General features: G+C 55.5%; 1 protein-coding gene across 5 annotated transcripts in view; it reads right to left on the minus strand.

The window, feature by feature from the left end:
- Positions 1 to 9093, minus strand: part of ANHX (anomalous homeobox) — a 35281-nt gene extending 26188 nt beyond the window's left edge. For 4 of the 5 annotated variants that reach the window (XR_003517112.1, XM_027577244.1, XM_027577243.1 and 1 more), the window contains exons 1-6: positions 8988 to 9093; positions 7072 to 7341; positions 4620 to 4747; positions 2452 to 2575; positions 1236 to 1452; positions 624 to 744 (exon numbers count right to left, since the gene is read on the minus strand). Coding sequence is in view for 4 of the 5 variants with exons in the window: in XM_027577244.1 (XP_027433045.1) it covers positions 624 to 744; positions 1236 to 1452; positions 2452 to 2575; positions 4620 to 4747; positions 7072 to 7320 (839 nt within the window). In the remaining variant the exon portion in view is untranslated. The remainder of the gene's footprint in view (positions 1 to 623; positions 745 to 1235; positions 1453 to 2451; positions 2576 to 4619; positions 4748 to 7071; positions 7342 to 8987) is intronic. The other variant, XM_027577242.1, reaches the window with a different exon arrangement.
- Between the last annotated feature and the right edge of the window lie 1822 nt (positions 9094 to 10915).

Consider the following 10915-nt stretch of genomic DNA (forward strand, 5'->3'; position numbering starts at 1 on the left):
ACTGGGCAGTGCCGGCCTGCATAGGAAGGGCCAGGTGCAGGGAGTGTCATGAGAGATGCTGATGTCACAATGGTAAATAAAGTGTCCACATCTTGATGGTTACACAAGGTGGAACCTGGACCCTCTCTCAGACCTAGTCCCGCTGATGGCCAGCACTTTCCTTATCCTTACATCAGGTCCATGCCTCATCCCTGGTGAGGGAATGTGCTTGGACAGTGCCTAGTGCATAGTCAGAACTCAAGAAATATTAGCTGTTACTGACTCAATGATATAGAAAAAATACAAAATACCAGAAATAAAAAAGAAACAATAGCTAGGGTTTGGCTTTAGGAAGTAAGCCTGCATATGTTTCTTTCCAACTCTGTTTTCCCCATTCTCCAATATATACATGAAGTCAGGCTGTGAGCCAGGCTCCAAGGAGCAAGTGTGGGGTCCCTGATATGGACTCCTTACCAGCGGCTTCTCCACCCCAGAATCACAGAGGTCTCTCTGCTCTCAGCAGTCACTGACCTGGTCTCACTGTCAGCCCCAACATTCACATGCCTGCTGCAGGCCTGGTCATCCACCCAAGACGGTGAAACTAAATAGGGTGATGGTCCCACGGGCTGTGGGGATGGCAGTACCTGGGAGGCAGTGGCTTCGGCAGAGTCTCATCTCCAGAAAAGTCTGGGGCCAGGGCCGGCGACTCCCATGGCCCTTGAGTGGTCTCCCTGGACTGTGCAGGCCCATTTTCCTCCTGTCCTGCTGAAAGCCAATCAGGGAGGAGGGGAGGCTTGGTGGTGCTCTGAGTCCCAGCCTCCTTCCCAGCAGGTTAAGAGCAGCCCTGCTGGCTGGAAAAGGGTGTTACTACTGAATCATTACAATATCCTTTGTTCCTTAAATATCTTTTGTCTGAAGCCAATCCATAACTACAAACCCAGGAACCCCTAAATCATGGTGGCTGGCTCGCTTCCCAAGTCGGCTAACGGACTCCTGGCCCTGGGCACCTTAGAGGACAACCTCTAAATGCAAACCAGCTACTGCAGCCTCACTGGGGCCCATCCTGAGCCCATCCTTACCCTCAGCGTCAGGGATCTCGCTCACCACAAGAGGACGTCCTAAAAGTGCACACTGGGAGTGGAGGAGCTGTCCCTATAACAGAGTGACCCTAACTAGGCCTAGCCGCAGATAAAGGGTGCCGGGCGTCAGGAAGAAGCCCGCAACCGCCAAGAGGGTGGGGCCCTGGAGCCACTCACCTGGCCACTGAGGCCTGTCCACACCCCCAGGGACAAGGCGGGGGTGGCCTGAGGGCTGCGGGGGGTCCGGAGCCCTTTCCCTCACACTGGGCTCCTCTACTGTGTCCTCCGGGGCTGACTGCAGGCGCTGAAGAAGGGCCCTTTGGCGCCGCCGGTAATTGGCGAACCAGTTGTACACTTGCTCAACAGTCAGGTTCGTCTCCAGGGCCAGGTTCTCCTGCTCCAAAACAGCACAGCCTCTAGCCCCGCCACCGTCCCCTGGGCAGCAGGGGTGTCCCGGGGCGACCCGAAGGGGCGGGCCCCGCCTCCCGCCCTGAGCGGCCTCCGGTTGGGGGACCCGGGGCGGTCGTCGGCGCCGCCAGGCACGTCCTCCAGCCCCGCCTCGCTCGCTCCTCCCGCCGACGCTAACGCAGACACGCGGCGGGCCCGGGCAGCGCCACGGCCCCGCAGGAGTCTGCGACGGCCCGTGACCGACGCACGGGACCCGGCGCGCTCCAGAGTCCGGCGTCCGAGGGCCACTGGTCCGCGAGCGGCGGAACCCAGCCCGCAGAGGGGGCGCGGCGATCACCGGGAGAGCTCTGCCGATTGGACAGGGAGCGTGGCGGGCGGAGCAGGCACAAGAGCGCTCTCTTGATTGGGCAAGCCCCCACTTGGGAAAGCCTTGCTGATTGGATGAGGGAGACAAGTAGGTGGACCTAAGACAGGAGAGCCCTGCCGATTGGACAGAGCAGAGAAGTAGGTGGAGAGAACAGGCCCGGACTTCGGGGCTGCAGGGAACCGACTCCTTCGGGTGGCGTCCCACCTGTTCCCGCACAGCCTCCCCCCCGGCTCCGTCTCTCCAGCTTCCGGGGGCTGCGGCGCGGAGGGCGCCCACCGGCCTCAGCAGGTACCGAGCTCTGCAAATACCTGCCCCCCCGACGCCGGAAGCTCCACGACGGCAGTCTCCTCACCCGGGTACCCCGTGCCTGGCCGTGTGGGGACAGGGTGACCCCACGTGAGAAAACTAAACCCTCCACGTGTGCAAGCTGGGTGGTCAGCAGCTGCCGGCCAATGAGCTCCTGCCCTCCAGGAAGCTCAGAGAAGCAGAAGCCACTCGCACCCTGGCAGAGGGGCCACTCGGAAGGCCCGGGGAGGGACGGGGCAAGGGTGGGGGTCACCTAAGGTCGGGGGGCGGCTAAGGGGAGGGTGGCCTGGCCTCCAACCCCTCGGCTCTTACCCTCTCGGCCTTGCTGGGGTTGGTGCTCACGCCAGAGGCAAAGTCGTGCAGCTTCTGGCGAACCTCTCTGGGAAAGTTCCGGCTCTTCAGGCCATCCGGGCAGAGGGAGGGGGGCGGTGGGTTCCTGGATAAGGACAGTGAGGAGGTGGTTACAGACGCTCCTCCTGCATGCACCTCATGGGCTCCCAAACACTGTGCACCCCTGGACACCCTCTCATCTCACTGGCTGCCCCTCCTCTCCAAGCTGTGTGCTGCTGAGTCCCAGGAGTTCATCTGAAGGACAGAGGGGCCCAGCATCAGACTGTTTTCACCTGCACACCCTCACGGGGGTCACCAAGCTCTCCAGCACCACTCACTGAGATGCCAGAGGCAACCAATGGCCCATAGCTACTGAAAGTGGATGATGAGGGTATACTGTGTATACACATGAATTTTTCCAAAAGGAAAAACTGATATATAAACAAATGGTACCAGCGGGGAACACCCAAGATATTCAAACAGCAACTGAACAAATCACCATGGATGTCAAAAATGCATCCCACACATACCACATCCCAAATGGAGCTTGATCCTTCACTCTCCCAATCTTCCCCCCAGGCCCCAATTCTGTGCACCTCCGTGAGAAACCACCATGTTCCAGCCAATCAGGCCAAGAGCCCTGCAGGCTGGCTTTATTCTCTCTTAACCTCCTCCAACACATCTGGCTCGTCAGCAAATCCTCCAAAGTCTGCCCTGACACACCCAGAGACTCCCAAGAGCCTCCTGCCTCTCTCCTGTACCAACCACCCTTAGGTGACACCCCTCTAGGAGACACCACCACCCTCAGGTGGTGGACCAACCATTGCTCTAACTCCGATATCACCCCCTCCTTACACTTCCAAGGGCTGCCATCCCCACACTCAGGCCCCTCTGCCAAGGCTTAGAGGAGCCTGCGCTGCACCCCCCTCCCCAAAACAAAGCACAAAGGTGGCATAGTCCTCTATTAAGCACATTCTCTGTCTAGTACGCCCCACTCTGAACCACGGGATCTACTTTGTGTCCTCTCTCCTGTCCATTGTCTGCACCCAGCGTCAGCTCCAGGAGAGCAGGGCCCAGGCTATAACCCCAGCAACTCCAACAGCACCCAGCAATCAGAGCCTCTTCACAAACACTGCATACTGATCCCTAAATCATCTACTGAACTGTACTCTTCCAGGCCATCAGCAACTATATGGAGGGACATGATTCCATTCCTGAAGACCCCCAAGGCCGATGAACTGCTGGGCTTTGAGTTATCTCATTCTTCAGCAGGCACCAGGAAAAAAAAATTCTCTCTGATCCAGAAGGAATCCATCTCTTCTTCCAGTAACCAGGCCCCATAGCGCTGGAATCCTGTTACTTGGGCTCCCAGGAGCTCAGAGCCAGATCTACAGCCCTTCCTGGTCAGTGGGCAACACCCAAGATCGAGAACAAAGGCTCTACAGTCTCAGTGTCCAACCTGGAGTCCTAGCTTTGCGTCTCTCTCCTCTGTAACCTTGGGCAAGTCCTGACCTCTCTGTGCCTCAGTTTACTCATCCATAAGTGGTGATGAAGGAATAACAGTAATTAGCAGTTGTACTGTTTCCTTAGTGCTGATAATGGCTATGGTGGTAATTACTATTAACGAGGACCCACGGTCTCTCATGTGCCAGGCAATCTCCTAAGCACCACATACATCTCGTCTGATGCTTACATCACTCTCATCTTTACCTCTCTTTAAAAGGCCCTGCAGCCCTGAGGGGTGGTGTTGCAGACCCAGGCCCATGTCTGTGGGAATCACATGACCAAAGGTACACATGCTGGGCATCTCCCACAGGAGAAGACAAGAGGAAGTTGAGTGAGGTCAGGATGTCCACCTGCTGCCTCCTCCCCTGCAGAGCCCTCACTGGAAGGCAGTGGCTCCTTCTCCTTGCCCTGCAGGCATAAGTAGGAATACACCCCCATGTCCAGCTGAGCAGGTGGAGAGTGTGGCTCAGTGCTGGACACACGGGCTGATGCAGAGCCCATTACCTTTTGACTATTACTGCTTTTTCTGACTTTTCCTGCATTTATCTCCCTGTCTCTGCCTTACCTCAGCCCCACTGTGGTTTTAGATGGCACATCCCTCAGGAGTCCTGGGGAACACGCATAAATAAAGGCTAGCGGTGTACCTCTTTCTGCAGCGGAACTTCTGCACTGGGGTTAGCACGGCCACGCCCAGCCGCTTCATGACCAGGCGGTAGTGAATGTCGTTCCAGAGCTGTACCAGCTCCTGGCTGCCTCCAGGCACCTGGCAACCCTGCCGAGAAAAGCCTACTGAGATCTGGCCGCCCTCGCCCATCCTGGAGCACTGCCCTCCAACCCAACCTGACCCTCGGGAAGAGCTGCTGGCTGAGGGGCGGGGCAAGGTCCCGTCAGCCCTTCAGCCCTGCCACAAAGCAGCTCTCAGTCACTCCTTACAGGTAAGGAACAGGAGTCAAGGGGAAGGCAAACGACAGGCCTGGGGCCACAGAACATATGAGAGGCAGACTCACAGAGCCACATGGATGGATTTGAGGGCCCAAGGTTTGACCCATATCTTGCGTGAAAGACCTTTCTCTCCCACCCAGCAGGGCTGCTCCCTTGCATGCTGGGTGAGTGCATTTTGAACCAGGAGGGATGAAGTGGTTCTGGTCTGTGCCCCACCAAGCTCACCAATCCAGTGCGACCTGTTCACACGACCAGACTCCGGAGATGGCCAAGGATGCCTGGTGCTGGCCTCCCCAACACAGCCCTATGGTCTGTGTGGGGTTCCCGCATTTAACTCCAATGTTCTCAGGATCATCTCAGCAAGGGAGGTACTGACAATCATTCCGCCTTCCCTCCACAGTATCAGAGAAAGCCCATTTTGTGAGGCTTTGACTTCCAGTCTGCTGCCAGGATGCAGCCATCAGCCTTGGGCAGTTGTCAGGGAACCCTGCCACCTGCAGGATGTGGTCCTGGGCAAGAAATGCCCATTCTTGGTGTGCTGTCCCCATCATATTTCTCAGGTCTCCCCTACACGTCAGCTCCTCAGAGACATTTATGGACTGTCCAGACGTAGTTTATAATCCCTCTCCTGGGAGTTTTCCATCACTGATGTCATTCACACATTTCATCACTGAGTGCCTCAACAGAGTTATTACAACTCCGTGTTTTCCCTTGTTTGTTTACTTTGACGGATTTGAAAAACTGAGCCCCTCTGTCTCACAGGTGTTACATTAGGTGTCGTGGATCCTGTCATAAGCACAACTGAGGTGGCCGCTCCCTCACGGGGCCTGCAGTGCAGCAATAGGAGGCAGACAGAACAAAGACCTGAGGAAGGAGCCATAGGGTGAACAAGACTCTACACTGGAGAATAAAGGGGGCACTACCTAGACAGGGTGACATTTACAGCAGAAACCAGAAAGGAAGAAAGGCACCAGCCACACAGAGGGCCCAGCTCCAGCCTCTGGCAGAGGGAGCAACACATGCTGAGGTCCCGAGACGAGGGAAGATGTCGGGAGTTGTATGAACAGCAAGGAAGCAGCATGGCGACTGTGAAGAAAGCAGGGGGAGAGTCTGACAGAGAGACTGGAGAGCAGACAAGCTCATATTGCGGGCTCAGGTGCACACTGTGGCCCATCTGCTGCTTGTGAACTCTGGCTGCTACATGAAGGACAAATCAAGGGGACAGGAGGGGACTACACAGCCTATGGGGAAGGGAGTGGAAATTGAAAGAACTGGAAAGAAAGGAGTATCTTGGGGCGCCTGGGTGGCTCAGTCGGTTAAGTGTCTGCCTTCGGCTCAGGTCACGATCCTGGGGTCCTGGGATTGAGCCCCATGGCAGGCTCCCTGCTCAGCGGGGAATCTGCTCCTCTCTCTCCCTCTGCTGGTGCCCCTGCTCTCTCTCAAATAAATAAATAAAATCTTTAAAAATAAATAAATAAAATCTTTAAAAAAAGAACTGAGTATCTCGAAGGTAAACTCAGCAGCACGAATTATGCATGAACTGTATGATGGGGTGATAGAGGGAAAAATAGGCCCTCAAATCCCTTATTTGAAACCCTTTGAGCCAGATGTATTTTGGAATTAAGAATTTCTTAGATTTTAGGAAGTAACACAGGCATGTCCTGTGTAATAAGCACCACCCCAGTATAATCTGGAGCAGGCAGCATGCTGTAATCAAACATACCAGTATTTAGGTAGCAGAATGTACCATGGTCACATTAAGTGGCTAAAGACCATAAAGGCTTCACATGAGTGCAGGTCAAGTCATATCAGTGTCAAATGCATCCAAGTAACACCAGATGAGTGACCAAGATACTTTTGGTTTGCATGCTCAGTTGCAGACCTGCAGCTAAGGGACTGAGGTTCTGGGTCTGTCTGACTATCTCACCGACTGGGATCCCAACTCTCCAAGTGAGGACCACCGCTCAATATGGATCTCATAAATGGATAGTTCGGCCTCAGATTACTGAGGTAGTTAGAACTCTGTAAAGAGAGTGGACCATTCTAGCTTGGTTTATAAAACGTCTCCCCAGGTTCTTGCCGACTAGGGGGCATTTCTGTGGTGTCTGGGATGGTGCTGTAGCTCTCTGCACGCCCCTCACAGACCAGTCCTACCTCCAGGACCCGGCAGGCAGCCTGAAGCTGCTCCTGCCGGGCCAGCACCCGGGCACACACAAGGGCCACATCCGCGTTGTCCAGGAGGTGTAGGCGGAGAGGGCTGTCCAACACGGCGGTGACCAAGGGCTGCACCTGGGCTGGGTCATCCTGGAGGTCCCGGCACAGCCTGCCTGCAAGAGTCACCAGCTCTGCCAAGGGTGGCCCAGTGCCCCCACTCTCCCTCAGCAGCTTCAGGAAGCTCTCCATCCCGCGTCGGGTTCGGGCCCTCTGCAAACAAGACAACAATCATGACAATGGCCGGCACTGCCCACAGGCTGACTGCGTGTCCATCCGCAACTCTGCAAGGCCCCTCTTGCCGCAGGCATTTGTAACATGGTGGTAGGAGCTCACCGAGAAAAGGCAGAGGGGCATCAATGCCTGCTACAATTTCCTGTTTTTAGTCCTCGTTTGTGTACTAGGCGCTCTCACTGCAATGGTTCATCTCATTCCTGTGACCCTTGAGTCTGTGCCCCATCCACAGGCCCCACACTGACCCTCCCATGCCTCCTCCTCTCTGTTTCCCCCACAGTATTACACATACACGGTAACTGTGCTGTGTTTCACTCCTTCTCTGGGCTCAGTCAGGGCAGGCACCCTGTACTGGGGTCATTAGATTTCCCCAGCATCCACCGCATGGATGCCCAGGCCTCTCAGAGCAGTAGGAGGTACCCTGAGGTAGGGGCTTGGCAGACATTGCTTACATTCCTACAAAGAGGAGCCATGGGACCTGCCAGAGATGGACTAACACCTATTATGATTTTGAAAACAAACATATTTGAAAAACACAAAATTTTAAAGATTGCCCTAATCCCACACTTTTAAAAAAATATACAAAAGGATGAACATTTGCTGGGCCTCCCTGTGCCTGGTCCATCTACTCTGCACTGCCCCCCCCCCCATATGAGGTAAGCTATGGCAAGTTGGATTTGAAGCCTTTATGATTTTTTTTTTATAAAAAGCTAACTATGTATACATACAGCAGTTTTTACCAAAAGAGACATTGCTCATGCCATTACTCAATCTGGCCACTACCACAGGCATATTCCCTAGACCATATGAATGGTCCTGCAGAGTACCCATGACAGTAGGGGCCAGACTTGTTTCAACACCTGTCCACCCCCGAATATTCGGTAGCATGATAATCCTACTACCTTTGGTTCACAATCACTCTTACTTCTATAGAACAGACTCACGTAAGCGAGGTTCAAGAGTAGTGCTACATGGCATTGTGTTTTTAGTAGATGCTACCAAGCTGCTTTCCACAAAGGTGGTTAAGAATCTGCGTGCCCGGAACTGCAGAGGGCAGGCCTGTGCGCACTCCCTCGCGGAGGGTCTGGCCTCAATTTCTAGGTCTTTCCACCCTGCACTGCCTCTCATGTCCTTCTTAGCGCATGTGGCCGTCCACCAGGGGGAAGCGCTCCCGTCTACGCCGCTGCTTCTGAGCTTTAGGGCCTTTCGCTAGATCCTAACTTAGGGCCCAGCGTTTCTCCACATCGCATTGGGCAGGAGGCCGCTGATCCCGCGTCCCTCGAGGGAGCCGAGGCTCCAAGGCTTCGGTGGGGGCGGGCTCCTCGCAAGACCCGGGGTTCTTCCAGCGCAGACCACCCCCCACCCCGCGCCCCAGCACTGGCTCTAGGAAGAAAGGCCAGGCAGGAGTCTAAGGGCCAAGCTCCTGAGGACGGAACCTCGGAGTTCAAGAACGAAGTGACCTCTTGGGGGGTACCCAGGACACTGAAGGGCACTGGCCCCGGGCAGGGATGGAGGGGCCCCGACCACCGGGCAGGGATGGAGGGCACCTGGGGGAGCGTGGCTCTGCTGGGCTCCCTGACCCAGGCAACCCCTGCCTGGCTTGACCCGCCCCCCCACTCCTGTACCTTTCGGGGCGCGCTGCTCCCCGGCAAAGCCGAGATTCCTGCCCAGCGGCACCCGCCCCGCCCCGCCAGCTCCCTGCGCCCCACTTCCGCGCTCGCTGCACGTGCTCTGCCCACACCTCCGGGGAGGAGGCGCGGGGCGCGGAAGGCGCGGTCGCTACAAAGTATCGAGGCTGCGGCCAATCGGGCGAGGGCTCCGCCCGATGACCGGAGCCTCTGGGCCTGCGCCCGGGCGTACCCCTGCGCGGAGGAGGTCCGTCTGGGTTCGCGCGGGTTTTGGGGAGGCCGAGGAGTTCTGGGGGTTCCGTGGGGGCTCTGGAGTAACCGGGAGTTTCTGGGGTTTGGAGGCGCAGTCGAGCCTGGCTCTGAGAGTCCTCAGGCCCAGGAAGGAGTGGGGCCAGGGCCTGGGGGGTCGCGGCTGTGGAGAGAGTCTGGTTGGCAGTGGAGGAGAAAGCACCACGATCCTTGAGCCCGCGGAGTCAGGAGAAAGCTGTGACCTTTGACTGACCCCATGCCACCCGCCCGGGTGCACAGCGAGCCAAAGCACAGCTGAGGTTGCAGTTCCTGGGTGGACGTCCCCAGCGCTGAGATCCGCACCCCCACCCTGGCCCCGGTGGGAGGAGGGCGCCTTTCAAATCCAGAACCCCCCCCCCCCAGGAGACGTCGGAACAGAGGCCCCAGCAGAGGGCGCGGGGTCTGCGGTGCAGGTGCACCGCTCCCCCTGCCTCCCCGGCAGTGGCCACCTGGGACAGCTCGGGCCGACCTCCACGCGATCCTGAGCGCGTGTTCAACTCAGAGATCTTCCGAGCTAGGATGGCCCCGGGGCAGGTCCCAGATTCTCACAGACCCGCGTCAAAAGATGGATGGAAATCACTAAACTGCCCACGTCCTGGATTGGACAAGGTCTAAGCCTCTGCCCAGGTGGTCTTTAAGCTGTGGGTTCTCTCACACAAGTAAGCTCCAGAAATGAGGGACCAGGACGACTTCGAGTTGGTTTCTACAGGTGGTCAAGGTCTTACTGGAAAGATTCTCTGACGCCAAAGCTTATATATGTAAGCTTATGTAAAAGACATCGGCAGAAAGATCAACATTTCAGCGTTTGTTCAAGTGCAAATCTGGAAACAATCCAAGCGTCTGGTGAAAGATTTGCTAAATAAATCACACTTCACAAAGAGGACGGGCTCCTGGAAGATTATTAGTAATTATGCTTTGGAAGAATGCTGACTTGACTGTGATCGTGATACATTATACAATAAAAATGGCGCGTAACAAGGCAGTTTGAGTGATTTGAGCCTGTTCGAAAAGTACAAACGTAAAGTGATATATGCCACATTGCTAAACCCTGGTTGAACCTAGGTGACAGAATTATTTTACTTCATAACTTTTATTGGGCATTTTAATTTTCTTCTTTTTGCCTACCCATGTTTTCTACTTTTTATAAAAAGAGGATTCTGTCTTTAGGGGTCTTTTCAAGGAGTGGAAAGAAAACAACAGGGTTGTTGGAAACAGTCCTGAATGACCAAGTACAGATGACCCTTGACCAACATGGGTTAGAACTAATGGGGTCCGCGGCTCCTGGGTGGCTCCATCCGTTAAGCGTCTGCCTTTGCTCAGGTCATGAGCAGGGAGCTGAGCAAGCAGCCTGCTTCCCCGTCCCCCTTTGCCTGCCGCTTCCCTGCTTATGCGTTCTCTCATTCTGTCAAATGAATAAATAAAATTCTAAAAAAAAAAAAGGAACTAACGGATCCCCTTATACCCGGATTTTTATTTTTTTTAAGATTTTATTTATTTCACAGAGAGAGACACAGCAAGAGACACAGCAAGAGAGGAAACACAAGTGGGAGAGGGAGAAGCAGGCTTCCCGCCAAGCAGGGAGCCCGATGCGGGTCTCGATGCCAAGATCCTGGGATCATGACCTGGGCTGAAGGCAG

This window comes from Zalophus californianus, chromosome 14 (genome assembly GCF_009762305.2).
Source record: "Zalophus californianus isolate mZalCal1 chromosome 14, mZalCal1.pri.v2, whole genome shotgun sequence".
NCBI lineage: Eukaryota > Metazoa > Chordata > Mammalia > Carnivora > Otariidae > Zalophus > Zalophus californianus.